This window comes from Dicentrarchus labrax, unplaced genomic scaffold (genome assembly GCF_905237075.1).
Source record: "Dicentrarchus labrax unplaced genomic scaffold, dlabrax2021, whole genome shotgun sequence".
Lineage (NCBI taxonomy): Eukaryota > Metazoa > Chordata > Actinopteri > Moronidae > Dicentrarchus > Dicentrarchus labrax.
Genome location: NW_026136714.1, coordinates 826,588 through 848,238, shown reverse-complemented (window position 1 = coordinate 848,238; position 21,651 = coordinate 826,588). Strand labels below are relative to the sequence as shown.

At 42.0% G+C, this 21,651-nt stretch overlaps 2 protein-coding genes across 2 annotated transcripts; both read right to left on the bottom strand.

Annotated features, from left to right (window-relative positions):
* Positions 1–658: 658 nt before the first annotated feature.
* LOC127376101 (uncharacterized) lies at positions 659–2,570 on the bottom strand. The gene is made up of 2 exons (XM_051422686.1): positions 2,494–2,570; positions 659–2,203 (listed from the first exon to the last, which is right to left on the bottom strand). Exon 2 carries the CDS (start codon positions 1,985–1,987, stop codon positions 1,010–1,012), a length of 978 nt encoding a protein of 325 aa, XP_051278646.1. The 5' UTR covers positions 1,988–2,203; positions 2,494–2,570; the 3' UTR covers positions 659–1,009.
* Positions 2,571–6,061: 3,491 nt separating this feature from the next.
* On the bottom strand, positions 6,062–12,742 carry vsig8b (V-set and immunoglobulin domain containing 8b). Its single transcript, XM_051423214.1, has 8 exons — positions 12,626–12,742; positions 12,288–12,367; positions 9,732–9,901; positions 9,242–9,443; positions 8,861–9,013; positions 8,652–8,774; positions 6,778–6,916; positions 6,062–6,683 (listed from the first exon to the last, which is right to left on the bottom strand). The coding sequence occupies exons 2-8, from the start codon at positions 12,358–12,360 to the stop codon at positions 6,449–6,451; spliced, it is 1,095 nt and encodes a 364-aa protein (XP_051279174.1). The 5' UTR covers positions 12,361–12,367; positions 12,626–12,742; the 3' UTR covers positions 6,062–6,448.
* Between the last annotated feature and the right edge of the window lie 8,909 nt (positions 12,743–21,651).

Sequence of the window (21,651 nt, the reverse complement as noted above, 5' to 3'; positions counted from 1 at the left end):
ACTGAGAGAGAAGGACAGGAGGGATGAAAGCCAAGGCCTTGGTACGACTTAACTCCCCTCCATCAAAGGAAGATATGCCCTTTCTTTACTTTGTCCATTTAGCTGCTGGAGGGATCCCGGGCCTGTGTGCGGGGTGGGATTAGCCACACTGTTGTATCTCTGCTTTGAACCTCACTAGGTGGTGCCAGAGGGTGTGAACTAATGGAGCATTGCAAAGAGGTCTGCTGACTTCTTTTTAAATCCTCTGTTTACTCAGGGTAGGTTTTACCGGGCATGAGTGCACTTTTCAGGAACACCCAGCTTCACACACCCACACACACACACACTGTGCACTCACACCTGGTAGCTGTCGAGGAGAGGCACTTCTGTCGAGGACCAACGAACACAAGAGAAGATTCCTCCATCACTTTTTATTTTTTCCTCTCTTTCCTAACCGGCGCAGGAGTTTGCACTGGCAGCACTCCAGTTACACAGTTGTCCCTGTGTGCAGCTTAAACCATCTGCAACCTGACTGAGTAAAAACAAAAAAAACTCTTAAAACCTCTGTGATGAAAGAAAAAAGAATCCAGGTTGTTCTTACTTTCTTGTTTTATTAATATGCTCTGTACTCTCACCACAGTCACATGTATTTTTCAACATTTTTAGATGGGTTAGGAGTTACATCACGTCCAGGCAACCATGCCTGGGGATCTATTTTACAGTCCTGGCTATTATTTGTCCTCCTGAAATATTCATTCACAGGTGCAGTCTGATGAGCTTGTGATTTGGATGGAAAGCTGGTTACCTGGCCACGTCGCTTGAACAGCTCTACCAACAGGCTAACACAGCAAAAATACCTTATTGATGTAAGGAATTGTAATTAATGGTGATACAGCGGGACAGTTGAATCATTACTGAAATTGCTAGTGCAAAAGATAAAAGAATAAGTTTCTTCAAAGTTTTTAATAAGTTCAGACAATGACCAATTGATTTCAGCACAAAGACCTTCAGTGCGAAGCAAACTGGCTTCTCAGTTTTTACATTTTGCAGGAGAGCTGAGTTTCGCCTTTTGTTCAGGCACCTTCATACAAGACAAACACGGATATTCATCCAGGCAGACGTTAAAGCCGTGAATCAGAGCTTTCCAGAGTGTCGCCTTCCCGTAGATCAGCACCATGGCGGTGACAGTCGTGTAGATGGACGTGAAGAAGAACGTGAGCATGATGATGTTCTCGTGGTTCACCACTATCTGGTACTGGACGTACAGGTCGACCACGAGGAAGAGGATGAAGGCGGCCACTATAGACAGCGCCATCCGGATCACCCTCAGCTGAGAGCCCAGCTTCGGGCAGTGGGCTCCGTTGGTGCTGGCTTTCATGTGACGGAGATGGACAGCCAGGTGGATGGAGATGGAGATGCAGCATTTCACCATGAGCACGCCTGGCAGGACGTCGGTGATGAGCAGATACATGGTCTCGTAGATCTTGCCGGGGCGGGTGTCGGGGATTATAACCCCACAGTCTCGGTACTCTCTGGTGTAGTTGTCCGGGTGGAACACCACGAGCATCGGCATGCAGGTGCCCAGGCCACACAGAGGGATGAGAAAAACAGCTAAAGTCACGTGCTTGAGGATGGCGGCCTGGATCTGCGTGTAGCAGTGGTTGGGCGTGCTCACCAGCTTGGTGCTGTAGTAAAAGGTGAGAAAGCTGGTGTCCCACATGATGGTGAACTTGAGGCTGAAGACCAGCAGCAGCATGATAGTGTAGACGTTCTGGGTGATGTGGCACTCATTATCCACCTCGGTCATGGTCATCCAGAAGTAGCAGACCAGCATGTGAGCCACGTCTGCCACCGCCAGCGCCACCATGATGGTCTCACTGGGATTCCACTTCTTCTTCTGCCTGTAGTTCCACAGACTCATCAGGAGGATGTAGACATTAAAGAAGACAGTCGTGATGGCCAGCAGACCCGTCATTACCCAGAGGACCAATTTACTTGCCCCTAACATAATGATACCCTTTACCCCAAACAGTCTGCAGGGTAAACCTTCAGGAGAATAACTTCTATAGCACTCAGCAGTCTGTGTGTGGGGCTCTCAAGTGTTTTGTTTTCGCTGCGTTCAAAGAGATGACAAGAAGGCAAAAAATTATGCACACACACAGCAAACCAGACGATTCTTCATTTCTGCCACAGAATGGAATCAGTCACAGTTTGTCAGCGGGGCCTGGGGAAAAGATTCACACATTTAGCTTTTGCAATACATAAAAAGGCTCATTTAAACTCTGCTATTATGGTTAAAAATATATGTGAAATCTACAGTTTAGTTGGTCATATGCAACATGAGGTGAAGAGTAGGAGTGTAGGTAAGGAGCAATTAGAGTAATCTTCCATTCTTTCCTCAAACGGAGCTCCCATGGGTTGAACAAGGCTTTTCTATCACTCTGAATCCTACTCAAGGTCTCTGCTTACATTCTTTGCCTGCTAGTCGTCACACTACTTTGTCTGACTCAATACCTTTGGCTGCAGCTGAAGAATCCTTTTGTTTTGTTTTGTTTATCCAAGCATTAATCCTCGCCTGAAGTTGTCCGCACGATGCACACAGCAAGGTGAAGTCCTTGGATTTAAGCGTTCCTTGACTGGGATTTATATATGAGCATTAGGTGTGATTTGCATCGGGTATGACCACAGGTAGTGGTGACGGTGTATTTGCATTGACACTGGGAGTGCATGATATGTGCTCATTATGTATATCCGGTGACTTTACTGTATGTCAATCAGTGCAGCGTGACAGCTCAGCCAATCCGCAGACCACACACCGCCGGACACTGCATGCAAATGGTTATTCCTGCAGCTCGGCCACATATTTACAAAACCAACACACCAACACACACACACACACACACACACACACACACACACACACACACGCTCCAATTTACCTGATAAGAAAAGCAAATCACCTTAGAATCACCTTCAGGAGATTCGCTAATGCAACACCTTATCACTGGAGGACACTAGCTTCTCAGACAGACAGACAACAAGATGTTGACTTGAATTATATTTTACTTTATATTTTATTTAGATTTTCTGTTTGCTTGCTTTTTTTTTAGGATCCTAATTAAATAAGCAATTAATATGACTTGCCAAGGTCCTTACCCATGTTGTTTCTTCATGAATAGCAACTTACCTTAGTTAAATTCAAAACAAACAATCCAAAGCCACATTTCAAGGGCAGATTCTGCCTTTTTGCACAATAACATAAAAAAAAAGAAGCTCTTTTTCATGCAGAAGCTCTTTGAATCTAAATGTGACAGAGCACTCTGCAGTGTGAGGCTTTGCTTTTTAAAAATAATTACTAACCCTGTTAGAAGTTCTGCCCTCTAAGAAAAAGTTATTATTAAAAGAGGAGATTATGTAGTTTCCGGGTGAGGTTGCCAGAAAATTATTTGTAATTAATTATTGTATCTATTTCCACAGTTAAAGCATAAATCAAAGGACGGACGCCTGTGCGTACATGAAAAAGCTTTCGTACACAAAGAACTGGTCCTCCTGATGGATGTGTACAAATTTGAATTGAGCAAACAGAGAGATACACAAACGTTGACAGTTTTCAATTTGTCTTCATTTGGAGCAAACAAGAGGAACACTGCAGAGGCACGCAGAAAAACTACTGACACAACATGTGAGTGAGAGAGTGTGTGCATGTGTGTGTGCATGTGTGTGTGCATGTGTGTGCTGTGGCGGGGCTAATGCAAACTAAAGTGCTGCTGATTAAATTTTCAAGAAAAAGCTAATCTAAAGGGAAGCGTGTCTAAAATTGAAAGTCTCATTTTGATGCATTTTATTTCTGATGATTTGAAATAGTAACACAGTTTCTAAACAAATGGATTTGTGGATCAGAGCCCTTAAAGGTCCAGTGTGAGAGATTTAGGAGGAGCTATGGAATATAAAAACATCGGGTATGCAGGGTTGGGAGGGTTACTTTAAAAATGTAATCCAACACAGTTAATAATTACCTGTTAAAAATGTACTGTAATACCAAATATGCAAATAAAGACAAGGAAAGAAAATCAATAAAATAACTTTTTCGTATCCTATAAGACAACAGAATAATGTTACCTTGGAAAGAAAATGGAAACTGATATTTTTAGCATCTGCTTTTTATTTTTATCCTAAAGTTGTTCAGTTGAGTTACTTTAACTTTACATTTTGTAAGTTAAAAAATCATTTTCAATCAAGTAGCTTTAGTAATTTTACTTAATTTTTAAATGTTTATTTGTATTGTGAAGAAAAAACCTAGTAAAAAGTACATAAGAATGTTTTTAACTTACAAAATTGAGTTTTTCTAAATTAAAATAACTTAGACATTACAGTGATGGTATAATTGGTAAACTGTAGGTTTAGCTATGGTTTCACTCCACAGCAGACTCATGAGGACTCATTTCCACGGTAGTATAGCGTTTCTTTATTTTTAAAGGACCAGCATGTAGGATTTAGTGACATCTAGCAGTGTGGTTGCAGATTTCAACTCCATCATCCCGTTCCAAGCAGGAGGGAGAAACTACGTGAACAAAAGAAAAAAAAAAAGAAGAAGACCCGCTCCCTGTCTGTAATCTGTTACCCAACCCTGTAGATATGATTTAATTTGTGTATAATCACCTAAGAATAGTTGTGTTTTTGTTACCTTAGTATACGTTTTTATCTAAGGGTCCGGTGTTTAACCACCATTTTTCTACAGTAGCCTAGAACAAACCGTTTTTAGTGCATTTCACTCCATGGAAGGAGAGGTTGAAGCGAGGAGTTCCAGTCTGCAATATGCCGCTAAATGCCACTAAATCCTACACACTGGTCCTGGACCGCTCGCCTTCAAAGTAGCAGAAACTGCGGTGTGTTGTTCGTTCTGGGCTACTGTAGAAACATGGAGGTTCAAGAACTAGAAGAGACCCACTTCCACCGTACACTCTAAGAAGTAAGTCACCACTTTAATAAATGTGTGGTTGCAAAATAAAACGTTAAATTTATTGATTTAGATAAAACGTTTAAGTTGCAAACATTATTCTGATGAGTTGAATGTGGAAAAAGTCAACTAATCAAATTAAAAACTAGAAGAAAAGCTTATAGCACATTTGTAGAACATAATTTAATTAGAAGTTGCCATAACTCCAAAAGATTAATGCAAACTGTGGAGCCAGAACATTTGTTTTTTATAGTCTAGATAAAAACCGCTTAAAAAAACCATACCTATGAATATTATATTACATTTCTGCAAATACATACTCCTAAACGTTACACACTGGACCTTTAAGGGGGGCCTCGGTGGAGCGTATTACCAAGGGCCCACCAACACTCACCACTTCTTGCAGCTCTTATTAATTCGACACACACCTTTTGAAGATGGGATCAGGCCGATACAGACGTGAGGTGAAGCCGTGGGCTCAGTGCTGAGTCTGGATTCTGAGTGTGGCAGCTGCAGGTTAGAGCCTCTACTAGCTGTTACATTAATTACTAGTTCGCTGGCTGCTTGGCAAAAATCGGAGAAACACACAAACACAAACAAGGCAATTTTGCAGCGCTTTGTTCTGCAAATGAAAAATTTTCCAGGAGGCAAAATTGACTTCACTGTCTCCCACTTGTCTGACTCAAAGTTTGAATTCATATTGATCCAGTTACAGCCCCGAATCTAATCAGCCGGCTATGAAATGACAGATTGTACTGACCATGTTTATGCACCAAATCAGAATTTCAACCCCCACTTTTTGTACCATCTTCAGTCTGAACGCACTCTCTAAACTCCTACACGTAATAAAGTTGTGTTTGACCCCCTAACCGTTTACATAATTGGACTGTTTTTCTATAGTCGTACCTAATTCTGCATGTCAAAACAATACGTCTGATTCCATTACGATGCCAAAGTACAACTTATTCAATTAAGTTTTATCTATTTTCAGAGAGATAACTGTTAAACAGCGAGTGCGAGGGATGTTTCAAATGTTATTCTACTGTGTTTCGTTAGCACAGATATCATCAAACAATTAAAGATGCAGCCGAGGCACAAAAATTGGATTTAAATCTCCTCACTGACTTACCAGTTAAAAAAATGTTTTATTGTACTTTTAAAAAGTAATACATTGATTGAGCTATATATACACATCATAGGAGAAAAAAAAGCACCAATAAAAATACATCTTTTTTAATATATATATATACACACACATTTCACACACAGTTTTAGCTAAATCAGTGTAATAATGAGTTGGACTGTGAGAGCCTTATTCCTAGTGCATTATAAAAGTTCAAGAGTTGTCCAAGAGTTCCCAGTAGTTGTATACCAGCTCTCCTAGTATCCTCCAGTTAAATATATTGCATTGCACGATTTCTCATGTACATACTTTACATAGCCTATTCTTTAAAAACAGTATTTTCTTCTGAAAGGCTTCATTTTATACAAAAGACTATCAGGCAGTTGCAGTTAGACGGGGTATCCGTATCGATGGTCGTATTTGAGGGGAGCAGGGCTGCCACTGGGCATCGATGTGCCGTTAGTCCCGCCGATGAAGACGCTGCTGCGGCCTGATTCGCTGCGTATGGGCTGGTTGTTCCTCACGGAGCTGTATTGCACGCCGGGGTGTGTGCGGTACCCCATCACCGAGCGGAAACTGGAGTTCCTGCTGTTGGGTTTGCTCTCCGGGGCCTGAACGTCCTCCCTGAGGAAACAACAACAGCAGTCACATCATCCACGGGTTTTACATCATTTTACCGGCTGTTTTTTAAAAATTGTTTCCAGCTCAGATACGGTACCTGATTTCATTTTCGACCTCTTTCTCGTAGCGGCGCTTGTGACAGCAGCAGATCAGGAGCCAGATGAGAAGCAGGAGGAGGAGCAGCAGCAGGAGGGCGCCAATCACCGCCCCAGCTATGACACCCGCCTTGTTGGTAGCTGGAAGAGAGGACATGGAGCTTTAAAGAGGTCATATTAAGATCTATTTTCAGGTTATACTTGTATTTCTGGGGGTCTGCATTAAAACATTTCCATCCTTTAATGGTCAAACAACATGTTGTTGTTCTCATACTGGCTGCAACATGGCTGCAGGACTGGCCCCTGAAGGCCCACCCCTAAAGAAGAGCCATGTCTGCTCTGATTGGTCAGCTTCACATAAACGTGAGCCAGTGTAGTGTCGGGTTTACGCAGGTATACAAAGAATACTTCAGTCCACATCATTCAGCGTTCAGTGTCCTTTGAGATGATTTTTCCCCCTTCCTAGGATGGCGAAGACATAATTGTCCAATTTCCATGAGTGGATGGAGTAAGGAGTAAGAAATACTTCACTCTAAATACACAATTATGACATCGTCTCACCCGCCAGTACTGATTGCAAAATCTGTTCCTCTTCTGTGGCTAATGTTCATTTCATAATGATCATTGCTGCCTGAAGTCAAGCAGCAGAATGAAGTGACAATGTGCAAATACTACTGGCTGAATCTGCCAATAATGGGATGGAAGATTGTAACCAAGCTGCAACCTCTGTGGAAGCAAGTGGAGCCAACATGGAAGTTACACAAGCTGCAGTTCCTCTAACGGCCACTAGAGGCACTGGGTCTCCATAAGGCCTCATATTAAAATGCCTAACTTTACAGCAGAAATAAACACGTTTACAGCCTGGTATAAAAACTGTTTTGCTCTCTAGAGGTAATTTCCTCATTCATGACAACTGTACGGGGGGGGTGAATTCTTATATAACTCACCTGTTTAATTGTATAAAGGCTTAAAGTTGTGTTTAATTTAGGGTGTGGCTGCTTTGACTGACTGTAAAGAATTTCCTTGCATATTTACTGTAGGTGAATGGCAGCAAGTTTCTGTGTTTTGATTTACAAAAAAACAACTTTAATTGTACTGCAATGCAAATTACAGCAAATAGAAGAACTGTGTTACTACAAAACAGTATTTTACTGTATTTTTACTGTATTTTGTCATTTTTACAGTTAAATTAACATTGATATATTACTGCTAATTATAATAATTACTTTTAATTATCAATTATTATTACTAGTCTTAATTCTATTATATATAATCTTAAATTACTAATATTGTAATATAAGAATACTAAAATATACTGTAAAATATTCCTGCTTGGTAAAAACGACCCACAATGCATTATAAACTCAGCTTTTTTACTGTACTGTGCTTCTAAATATACAGCGACATCTAAGAGTGTGGGTGTTAATTTTCTGTAACCGGGCTTCATTCAGCTCCACAGACGCTCCACCGCTCTGACCGTGCGTGGGTCGGAGCCGACCACACTAACCTACGGGGGACGTCACGGAGACTATGACCATTTTTAACTACACAGTCTATAGCTGTAGAAGAAAAGGCCGAAGACAAACAAGGTGTGTCAGGCAGTGCAGGAGCTGAAGACTCTTTACTATATAACACACTAAAGCACAGGGAAAATCCCAACAAAATACACAATATGGCCTCTTTAAGACCAAGCAGCTCTTTCCTCACTGCAGTCATGAATTCCAGCTTTTAGAGGCTTACATGTGATGTTACTACTGGAATTTCAGACTAGAGCAAATATTTAAGCCATGGAGTAGAGAAATAAAAAGGTTCCTTTAGGATGTGAGAGTGTTAACCTACTTAAGAGTGAAATTAGATGATAATATCATAGACTTACGGTTGTATGCATGCAGTGCATATTTACACTGTGCCTTGCCGACGGGGTTTTTCGCCTCACACACATAACTTCCAACGTTGCTGTCTGTATGGTTCTTTATCAAAAGCTCCCCAGTCTGTAGGTCTTAATGGAAGAAGACAACGTTCAGTACATAACATATTACACAAACACAGCATCGTGGAAAAGCCTTTTCTGTCTGTCATCCTCACCTTGGGTTGCAGTGGATGGCATTGTACCTCCACTCTCTCTCGCCCACGTGTAACCGATAGGGTTGGATCCCTGAGAGGACTTACAGCGGAGGGAGACGGGTCCGCCTTTCTCCTCGCCGCCTTCTACCCAACACTTTGGCACAGACGGGGGAACTAGTGAAAGGAGATGAATAAACACAATAAACAGTTTTTAGAGTCATGCTTGAGCACGTTAGTTTATCACGGGAGGGGTTGAAAGGTGAAACAAACTGAGGTATAGAGAATAGGTGTGACTGAGACAGGAACCTCTACATTCCAGGTGAGTGAGTGCAACATAAAAACAGAGCGAGACATCTTAGAAAAATGAACAGGTGAAACCGGTAAAAAGGAATTCCTCCTCACCCATCACAACCAGAGTGACTTTTCGTGTGTCAACACCCGGCGCCTTCTTGACTTTACACTGGTAGGTGGCTGTATCTGAGACCTTCACATCAGAGAATGCGATGGAAGCGTCTCCCAGCTTGGGGTCCCCTGTGAACTTGAGCCTTCGGGAGATGCTGGGGTCGCCGTACCGGTGCGTCTGACCTCCTGTGAACGATAAGATCTGCAAAGATAGTGTTGAGTGATGACACTTCATCAAAGCTGGTTTTTCCACTAAGAGCCCAAAGCTAAGAGACAACCCCCCCGCTTTCCCCTCACTCTTTGCTGAAGGACAGGTTCCTCAGAGAGACACTTCTATTGAATGACCAAGGCCAGAATATGGAGTGAAACTAAGTTGAATGAATGTGATTTAAGTAGAGCTTGCTGATGCTACCCTGCTGGCTTATTTCACTAAAAACTTTTATAGTTTTTGTTCCCTTATTATGAGTAATGTTGGCTAAAAATGACGTACCAGTCTGTCTTTCTGTGTCATGTCTGGGCTGACGTTGGACCACTCGATGTCCAGCTCTCCTGTGTCTTCAGGCCCGGGGGAGTAGGTGCATCTCAGGTTGACTGTCTCCCCCTGGGCCTGCTGAATGGTCTGCGGCCCCGTGGTTGTCACTTCCATCGCCTCCGTCACATCTGATTGTTCAGAAAAATGCAGATTAGTCTAACTCATAACCTCTTCCTACTTCCTATTTTCATAATCATCTACCCAGGCCAAAAGAGAAACAGAAAGAAAAATACAGGAAAAAACAAATTTCTCTCTCTAACACATTAATATTTTCACCACTTAATGGCATTCAAGCTCTGGGCCTGAGCTCATAAACAGTCTCAGAGTGGAGTAGGTGCTGATCTGAGACTAATTGGCCTCTTAAGTCAAACTGAGGAGGATTTGAGGCTTTGGAGCTGGAATAAAAGTGGTATCTTTGCGAAAATGAGTTACGTATTAATTTAAAACTCTTGAGGCTCATTAGCTGTCAGAAATATATTGGTAAATGAAATGTGAATAGATGAGCAAACATGAAAAATGTACTTGACAAGTGGCAGTTAAAAGCTGTCTCTGAGTTGACACACACCCTGCTGACTCACTGTTTATGGCCGTGGATTTTAATTATTGCTGATAGCTTTGACGTTTATAGAAAGAACGCAGTCTTGATTATTATTACGCTTTTCGACAGATCTAAATTATTTATCTCTGTGGTGTCCTTTCGACTTCTCCGACATCTGGAGCAAACGTATCTTCACCGTTTCCACATTTAGATGTTTAACCTTCGCCAAATATCTTAATGGACCATGCTGATAAATCAAATCAGCCTCTCTTCTGACACCGCTCATGGTTAAATCTGCTCTGAGCGCTCTGGATGCAACAAAACAAAGTATGTCAGAGGTATTTATGAAAGCGTGTAAATGGCAGATGTGATGAAGGGAGACTGAGAAAAGCTCAAATTAGTCACTCAAACGTTTGCACTGCTCGAGCCCCCCTCGGGCGAAATGCTGGGATGGAAGCAGGACGTGTTTTCCATGTGGAGAAGCGGCTAAGCTAACGTGCTAGTGAGCGCAGTTACACACAAAAGCTGCAGCTATTCAAATCCTGTGCTCCTCACTGGCCCAGACAATGCGGGCTCAGATAACACATACTGGAACTTAAAGAATGAATCAGGGCAATAAACTACAGATCTAATGAGGCGGTAGAACACGACGATTAGGGGTTAAGAGTTTTGCATGAGTTCGGTATGTGCACTGTTTATTCTGCTGCATCGATTTGTTTTTACTTGTTTTTATGCTGTTTGTGTATTAGAATAGACAGCTTGGACGGAGGCCAGGGACTAATTTCTTCACTGGGGACAATAAAGTATGTCACCAAAGTCAAATGCTGTGAAATGTAACACATTCATTTAGAGTAATTTTAAAAAATAAAGTGTCAAAAACACGTATTGTGATTATTGTAAGTGGTTACGTTCAATTAAAAAAGACGTGTTCGGAAAGATTTGGAAATAAAATAATTCACTGACTGATTCCTATTCAACACTTTACTAAAGTGCCACAATAATGGCCTTTTATCAATGGCTTTTCTCAGCAAATACAGATATACGCGGTTGTTTGTGATTTAATAAGTATATATTTCTGCCACCCCTTAAAGCTGCAGTAGGTAACTTTTATAAAAATAACTCCTTCTCATATTTGCTAAAACGTTCACTGTGTCCTGACAGTAGTACAAGAGACAGATAATCTGTCCTCTGGCTCGTTCTAGTGCTCCTAATGGCAGAATCCACCGGGCCTGAACGAAAACAACCAATCAGAGCTGAGAAACATATACAGACGCTTTGGGTTGGAGGCTTGAAGATAGTTGATTGCAGCGTCTCAAAAGGGACCCAAAGTGTTTGTATCTGATGAATTTTTGGGAATGAGACTCATTCTTTCTCAGCTCTGATTGGTTGTTTTCGTTCAGGCCGGGTGGATTCTTGCAAATCCCATTAGGAGCTCTAGAACAAGATTATCTATCTCACTACTACTACTACTACCGTCAGGATGTAGTGAAAAGTTTCACTAAAACTTATTTTTTATTTATATGTATTTAAATGTGTTCATGCCACCCTCTTCCTCTAGATCCGCCCCTGGTCTCAGGATCTTACTTTAAAAAATACACACACCAGTTTAGCAACAGGAGTACGTCTGAAAAGAGCTGTGAATGTTATGCAGGGTATCTGTCAGCCACCCACATTATATACACATGGTTCACTGATTGTCTGCAATGCGATTCACCCAGTGGTATTACTGTCAGCTAAGAGCATGTCACACTGGCCCGTCTATAGCATGAATCACAGATGGTTCAACCTAGAAAAAACACCTGTTCTGTTAGTGCTCTCAAATTCTCTACTCTCTATGATTAGAATATTTAAGCCTTCCTGTAAACAGGGCAGCCAGCGGGGTAAAAAAGGGCTTTAACAGGCAATCAAATGTGTGTATTTGCTTTGGCTGTACGAATGTGAAACCTATTGCACACTGCTGAGATAAAAAAACTCACCTGTCTTCAGCTGAATTGTTAACAGAAACAGCACAGCCACCTTTAGCCCCACGCGTGTGAACACAGGCTCCATTATAACCCTGAGAACAACATGAAGGGAAGAAATTATTCACAGAGTGGACTATCGACTGCCTGGGAACGCTTTTATATTGCCTCTAATTTAATTTCTCTGAGGTGAAAAGATCTGTACTGTATGGCTGTCGTCCTCCTCCCTAATACAGCTGTTTACCTGCAATCTAACATGCTGCCTTACTGCTCTTATTTAAGTTAAGAGTAAGTGAGGTCTAAAACAAGCACTACTAAGAACATCAAATGGAGAAAGAACAGCTCTGACATACCTTAAAGTGAAGGGATGATCCAAAGTTAAAGTACGTCCTGCGAGGCCGGCTGGAGTTTCAGGACTGTTGAGAACTGCTTATTTTGTTCCCAGGTGAAACTCAGCAGCAGTAACTATAGCCACACCCTCTGTCCATAGTGCAGCGGCTGGCCACTCCTAGAGCTGGGAACAGTGCAACCCTCCCTCAAACGGGTTTTATTTTAGGAAACTCTTTTGTTGATTGGGACTGTGTTCATAACATGACATAATAATAAAAATAGGAATCAGAATAAAGAGTATTTGTTAGTGGTGCTGTTTGTTTCCTTATTACAGGCCTATGGACGGTCCATGTTACAGAGATTAATGAGCTGAGTAGTTCCACAACTATGTTGCTGTGCTGCTTTTACTCCTGGTCAACATATCTATCATCTGTCATTACATCATAACTTCATGTGTGAAATTGTGAATCAAAATAAACTAAAGTTAATGCATAAATGCAGCTAGAAAGTAGGGAATTTCTCCCAATGATTGAAATGTTCTTGCATGTTCTTAAGGGTTTAATTGAACAGCAATGTGACGTCTTTAAGTTTGAATGGGCCAACAGGTTGTACATTGCATATTCCCCCCAACCCTTCCCCGACACACCCTCCAGACACACCCATGAAAACACACTCGTTGTTGTTTATAGATGGTTGATTTGCACCTCGGGCCTTGAAAGAGACAGAGCTACCAGCTGCAGTGAAACTGCTGCAACCAGGGCGGGTCTGGAGAGGGAGGGTGGCAGAAGTATATGCTGATTTAATCACAAACAATCACACGTATCAGTATTTGTTTAAAAAAAGTCCCCAAATGAAGATATGTAAACTCAGAAACATAAGGAGCGCTCTGGTAGCTCACCTGGTAGAGCTGGCTCCCCATGTACCATGGCTGAGTCCTTGCTGCAGGGTGGGAACAACAGGGGAGCTGGGCTCCTCTTAATAAGACATGAGCTCCCCTGAAAACACGATTTGAGAAAGTTTGGGGGGGGTCTGTAAAATATAGACACTATCAAGCCCTCCAGGTTGTTGCTGGGGTTTTTTTTCTGCCTGAAATGTCTGATTTCACGGCAGCCTTTCCAGAAAATTGCAATGCATGTTGTGATGTTTTTAGGCTTTTTGTTCGCAATAAAACTGTTCCAGTGAGAATAAAATTACACTGTTTGGATGCGCACACGTCTGCATCTTCAACACTAGAAACAAGGAAGTGAGTTTGGTGACGTATGACTCAACATTTAATGCAGGAAACTACGATTGGACAAATGTGCAGAAAAGTTGCAGCGATGGGACTAAAGTGCAAAGTCACGCAGAATTCACAGAGATTGTTTGAATTTGCATTAAGTGCTGCGATCACAACTTCCTGAAAGGGACTGAAATGGGCTATTTTTGCCATGAATTTTTATTTTTCTGCATCTTCATCATGGATTGTGCAAGAGGATGACTCATCACTAATTCACTTTAGAAAGGATGCTAATGTTCTTGCCATCATCACTGAAGTGTGACAGCCCAATATCATTCACTTCAGATCAGAAAATATCAGAAAGCCGCGGTGTAGTCCGCACGCTGCCTCTCTCTGGCGGCCATCGGTTCGAATCCCACCTGCGCCCTTTGCTCTCCTCTCTCTCTCGCTGTCACTATCCATTAAAGGCAATAAAAGCCTGAAAAAATATATAAACCCCCCCCCAAACATTACATTATTGGGGCACATTAGCAAAGCATTTCTTTTTTTCATTCAACTTAATTCTGTCACTTAGTCTAAAGGGGCTACAACAGATTATTCAATTATGTGTGTTCAATTCCAATTTTAACACGCTATTTAAAACATGAATCTAAATGAATGTGTTATATCTGACAGCGTTTGACTCTAAACTGAGGTGACAGGGCATTTTTTTAGATCTGCCCCTGCCTGCAACCGCCGCTGCGTTCAGCCTGTAAATAAGCCTTTATTCAATGATTAATCACAGAGACCGCAGCTACTTTGAGCTGTTTGGACCAGCCCACAGTGTCACAACTTCTTATCAGCTGTGAATGATTTACCAAAAGTGGAGTTAGGATTTAGTTGAACAGCTCCAGATGAGTGACCCCTGAGGTTTATATCATCTGTTTTAATGTACCCAATCTCTCTGTGGCTGATGATCCAAAAAAAACCCAAAAGAAAGACATTTTGGATGAAGTCGGACGGGGCGGTGAAATTATTCCGTATTGATTGTGTGAGAGGCTACAGTATGGGATGTGAGCGTGCAGCATGACGTTAGCCATTAGGAAACTTAAAGTACCGGGTTAATGCAGCCCTGCCAATAATGTTCATTAAGGAGATGAACAAATTAGGAACACTCGGGATGAAACATGATCAGAAAGCAAATCTGAAATCAGCCCCAAGTGACGCCACATCTATAGATCTGTGCATGAGTGTGTTCACGAGTGATCCTGCGAATGTCAGCGTGTGTGTGAGGCTGCTTTAACAGCAGGTGGTTAATTGCCCTACTCCCCCCCCTAGAGTAAGAGCAGGTCCTGGCACCGGAGCTGAACAGACTGTGCGACAGGACAAGGCGGGACCACGCAGACAGGATTGGGACACTGCACAAGACCACAATGAAGACTGCAGGAGAGAGAGAGAGAGAGAGAGAGAGAGAGAGAGAGAGAGAGAGAGAGAGAGAGAGAGAGAGTGAGTGAAGCACGGTGAACATGTTTGTGACACAGTGCCCTTTTTGTCACCCAATGATTTCTTAATTATCCCACTAAACTTGGTAGATGAGAAGTAGCCAAACTCTGGCTTTATCTTTACAGCCAAGCCTTGCTATTACCCCATCCATCTTCCCAGATTTGGCAAAGGTAGCCTAATCACACCACGGGGTAGCAAACAAACCACCTTGACAGATGTCCAAATTACAAGTAAACAGCCTAGCAGGGGAGGCAAACAAATGACCAAAGCAGGGAGGGGAGAGGCTACAGAACGGCTGGGCTTGCCAGCAGCCATACTGAAATAGCACGGCAGCGTGAGTCACGGTGTGTCAATGTCAGGGAGCCAGTTGGGCACATATATTCGTCTTTTTAAGGTGGAACGCCACTGGGACAAGGATGGCGCTTCTGGCAGAGGGAGGCAGTCACTCAGCCCCTCAAAGAGCTACGTGAGAGGAATACAGCCAGCACACTCTGGCCCGCATGCTACATTCATGACCCCCTTGAATCTCTGCAATTAAACGTCCACTCTGACAGTGAAATTGATTTTTTTGTCTCTTTTACAACAATCAGTCGTTATTCACAGATGTCCTGCCCGTCATAAACATACACGAGTCTGCAGCCTGGATGGAGTTAGTTACACCATGCAATAATAACTACAACGGGTCCAATTTTATCTGTTGTCTTGTTACGCTGTGAAACCAGTATTATTACTTCCTCTCTCCAAGCAGGAGCACATATTCAGCTGCTCCTGCCCTGCATGCTTTCCATGTGCCATGCTGCAGAATAAATAATAAAGAGGCAAATGCAAGGGTTCCTCCCAGCCTCTGTGATTCTTTATCTCAGCAAGTAACCCACTAAGGAAAGGGCACATCTACCATCAAAGCATGCTTGAATGACACTGGACACAGCAGAACAAGATCCCATTTGTTGCCTACTATGCTTTCATTCTCTCTCTACTATTAATGATAATTAAAACTAGAGCAGATACTAGTGCATTATTATGATATTAAAAAGCAGATGGGGGAAAAACAGAAAAAGAGAGAGAGAGATACACGTGAAATCTGTGAAGGTTGAGCAGGGTTACCACATCGAGTAGTCACCAAGGACACATATAGACAGTGTTTTTGTTCCAGTTAATCACTTCCACTGTGAATCCGTCCATATGTGGACAATTATAGAGTCCATCTAACCAATAACGTGTGCCAAAACCTTATCCTGTCCGTGCAGACAAACCCCTTCCCGAGGACTGAAATTAGACAGGTGCAGTGAAATCCACGTGAAACAAGAACAGCCTCGACCGTCCTGCTTCGTTTACGGTAGGCTGCTCCTCGGGCCTGCTTAAACTTCTAACCTCTGAACATGAAAAGGCAGGGCTCCTGTGAGCTATTCTGCATATGAAATAGGAAAGTAAATGGGAATTTATCGTGTATTTACTACTCCCTCCCTCCCTCGGTTCACAAGCTGCCCACCCACATATACCCCCGCGCACACACAAACACGCGCGCACACAGCCTCCAGCAATATGAGCATGGTGGACCCCATAATCCAATAAGTTGTGCTTCTTGTGCTAAACCCAGTGAAGTCTGGCACACAGAGAGTCCACGGAGAGTACGGTCCCCTAAGCCTCGCTTGCAGGAGTGGGATAGAAACTGTATTCTCTGAAAAAGAACTTCAGATCTCTCTCCCCCTCTCTGCCTCGACGATAGCTCATATTCCCCACACGCATAGGGGAATTATGATATAATGATGTAATTTAATGCTGACTTCTCTTTTTTAAATAAATAAATTAAGAGTAATATTCTAGGAATAACAGGCTGGTTCACTGACAGTGTTACTGGAAACGACTGGTTGTTCATTGTCTGTTGTAAAATAAATAAAACCACACACACACACACACACACACACACACACACACACACACACATTTTGGAAAGGAAATCATTTCTGCAGAGTTGGAGCTCAGTTGAATGGATTCGCATACATGCTTGGCCATGCTTGAAAGCAACATAATTCATAGAGTAACGGCAATTTTCATCAAAACACTCACAATAGTTTGTGGAGTAGAATTTGCATTCTTTTGATGCTGTTTGGTCTTTGTTGTCTGCCACCGCTACAAATTAGCCAATTGACTTTGTTGTAGTCAGTCGGTTGTAGTCAGTGCTGGGCAGTAATGCAAACATGACACTCTCTTGCAAACATGAGACACAAGCGCTCGACCTATTAGACAATATGTTAGAAGATGCCCCATCCACTGTGGTCATTTACAAACTGCTGCTAATCCTTGTTCTCCAAAGTCCACAGGAAACAGAAATCAGAGTGCTGCTTGCTTCTGTACGTATTTCCTGTAACAATATTGACTGGACAGAGCTTCCAGGTCTGTGAAGTGAAGCCAACATGGAACGTGGTCTTGAACCTGCATTCTTTCTAATGGCCAGCACGGGGCAGCTCCATTGGTTGCAATAAAAGACTGATACCATTCAGTCTTATGGGGAAATGAGCTGACTTCTCACTGGATTAATGAGCTCAGTAAACAGTTTATGTCTCAATCTTTAGTTTCTTAAGACCCTGATGAAGCTACATTGTGAAGCTGAGTGAGTTTTTGTTAAACGCTGTTGCCTAGGCGACACAGTGAATTTCAATGGTTTGATGATCGATTGTCTCCTTTGATGCACTCTTCCTAGCAGGTTGACCAGATCCCCCTGAAACCTGGTCAGAAAAGACGGGGGGAAGCTGTTTTTTAGGGTTCATCCACCTTAAAATTTACCTGCATATAAAAGACTTTAGTTACTGAATGAATTGATTTAGTGTTTATTCAGCAGGGATAATGCACAATACATGTATCGTAGCTAAAAGCTAATCTGAAAACTAATCTATAGTCCCTGGGCGGAGGTCACTAGTGATGCGAAGGTTAAAGGGATAAAAGATCAGTAGTATATCGAATCAAAAACTAACAGTTTGTGAAAAACAAGAATAAAAACCACCCCGAAACAAACAACAGAAGGAAAACACCATCCACAATCCAACACTTTTCAGTTACTACAGAGCTGCTCGTCCTTCAGCCATGTTTTCAAACTAAATCTAAAATAGATGGACTATGAATGATATTTCCTTCTACCAATTTCCTGAACTTTCTCCCTAAGCAACATGACATCCTGATATTTACTTTTACGGATTTCCCTGTGAAACACATTCACTGTATAATGTCTGTGCAACCTCTGTGGCTAGAAGACTAAATTTGAATGTCATTTGACTTAATTCACAGCATCACAATCTGTTGATCAGCTGCATCATCCTCAATGTAAACTGCTCCCTTGTTACCTTGTTGTTGTTGTTGTTGTTAGAACTGGACTCCAACCAGCTGTGCACTCATTCTATAGTTTTCTCTGCACTTGCACATGCAATGGTTGCTATAATAGGACTTATTCACTATAACAACTCTGCAGTTGAGGCTGATGAACCAAAACAAAACAATGATTACAACTGAAACTTAGAGTAGATCTCTGTTTTGACATCATAATTTGAAAAGACATTCCCTCCTAACAATCTGCTGCTGCTTGAATTTCCACTTCGACTGCCCAGATACCAACATATGGCATTTCTGAGAGTCTGTACTCTGCCATTAAAGATATTCACTTGTCGAAATGTTCTCGTATTCCACTGAATTGTTTAACAACAGCAAGTTTTATTTTCCTTTGGTTATTCTGTGTGCCACTCATATGGAGCTGGAACAGTGACTTGTGATTTTGGCACTGAAACACTTTTATTGGAAAAATGGACAGGCATTTTATTTTATTTTTGGATCTTTTCTTGATGTTTCTCTTTTGTCAGTGAGGTTTTACACCGTCAGTTTCAGTGTCTTTGGTTTTTAGTTTCAACTTTCTGTCACCTATTCGCTGTGGAGGGGAGGGGCAAGGAGGGCCTGGTTTACATATTTACAATACTAAAGAGTCCGCCATGAGTTCACCTGAAACTCCCAAACTGAAAGTATGTTGAGCCTGTTTCTCTCCACCGGGAGAGAACTGGGCTCCAGGGCAAGTGACCTAAGGGCTGAAGAATAGAGGGCTGGACAACGGGCCGAGCAGGTCTGGTGCGACCTGGAGGCGGTGCTGAAGGGCGGAGCCTTTGAGGAGGCCGGTGATGAGGCTGGAGGGCAGCTACGACAGAGGATTGTGGCAGGGAAAAGGACAGGAGTCTCCCATATGGTCTAGTGTTTAGGATTCCTGGTTTTCACCCTGGCGGCCCGGGGTCGACTCCCGGTATGGGAATTACCCTTTCCACCAAATTGCACAATGATTGAGATCTGAATATGTGGCTCTATGTTCTCTGGTAAAAAAATGTGCCAATAACAGTAACAAACAGAAAAATCAGCAGCACAGGCCGACCGCTGGAGTGCACAGCAGAAGGTCTGGCTGTGGGTTTGGCGGGGGCTGCTGACTGGGGTTTTGGCAGGTGAACCGGTGGAACCAGGGAAACTGGAGGCTGTTGCAGCTCAGGAGGAAACGGGTGTCGGCCAGGCCACCGATGGCGAACGAGGAACATATGATGGCGTCGGGCCGACATCTGCAGAGACTCTTAAACTAGGGAGACAAAACTACCAAAAGAAGGAAACAGAAAGCCAGCAAGCTGAAGATGTCAAAATAAAGGTCCTCTTACATTTCAGTACACAGAATCCAGGGATTTAATAATGTTGGAAATTCTTTATTAGGAAAACCCCTTTCGGATGAACCATCTTGTTTTCAAGATGTCCTCAACAACAGAAAGTACACAACTAAACCAATAACTGACAAAGAGAACAGAATACATTAAACCAAATATTACAAACAAACACAGAAACAAAACAAACGGTAAATATCGAGACGAGATCAGATTGTACTCCAAGCAGAGCCTTAAAATGAATCATTCAGTTTAATAATGGCTTTAATTGTAAATGATTTACTGGATTTTAAAGTAATTTAAACACACACAACACAAAGATAAACTGTCAGATACATACAATAACATATAATAATGTCATACAACTATTAAAATGAGCTCCTCCTCTCCTCCGTGCGCTGATGTTTGAACCGGTAAAAGACTTTCTGATCGACTGAAGTGGACCTTTCAGGGAGCAGAAAACGCGGACTGTGAACTGTGGCTCATCGCTTCACTGGAAGCTGACAAGCAAGATTACCCATCAGTCATTGCACCGTGCTGGAACAACAAACAACAGCGCTCACAGAGTTGAAAAGATAAACTGTTTCACGAAAAAACAAACTAGATAAGCTTTTGGGGACATTTTTGAATGTTTTCTGTAATTTCCTGAAACATAATGAAATCTTAAATGATGGATGGCACGATGAACTGATGGAGCTGCTAATGGGGCTGCTCGCCTTCACCTTTGTTTGTTGTTTGTCTCTCTTTTTGTTGTTTTAGGGTTTGTTTTGTTTCTTTCTCCCCTTCTGTATAAATTGAAAAATACATGTATTTCCCCATTTTGTTTACCTTGTTTTTGTTTGATTGTTTTCCACTCTTTGTTTTCTACTCTTAGTCTGTCTGCTGCTGTTGTTTACCTTATTGTCTAAGAGACGGTTCAAAAAAATAACACGTAAGCTCACAACGTTACCATTCAGAATGATTAAAGATGACATTATATAAATGTTACATAACAATAATAATAATCTTACTAATGAAAAATTACATAATAATCTGTAAATAATATGAATCTATTTAGGAATGACACTGAACATCTTGTTAATAAGGCTCAAATCACATTTATTCACAAATTACATAACACATTTTGTATAATCAGTTTTTATTACAATGTATATTCAGTATTAGTGAGGCAGTCAATGTATGGGGGACTAATAATGGGACTGAATATGAGGACTCTTTGGACGCTGCTACCGTTCTATTTTACAGACTCGGTGCTGGGACTCATTTTACCGTCCTCTCTCCTCACAACCTTTTCTTTGTGGTACTGAAAGAAGTCTCTGCACAGTCTTTAAAGAGCATTTCTGAGTTACTTAGTGAATACAGCTCAAATAATACACACACACAGAACTGAAACAGTCTTTGTTGACAGGGGGGTCCTGCTGTTACTGGCAAGAGGGGCACAGGTCTCGTTACAGCAGTGGTTCCCAACCTGGAGGGTCAGGACCCCCCAGCAAGCTCACCAAAGCTTCACGGGAGGGTTGCAAGGCCTTCTTGATTTTAATAGGTGTTAGAAAACTTAAAAAATACCCACAGTAGGTCTATATGTCAGCATTTCATTCATTTCTGTGAAGAAAACTAAATGGAATTGTTATTTATATAAGTTTAGATTATTATTTATTAGATTTGAAGGCCTGAAGAT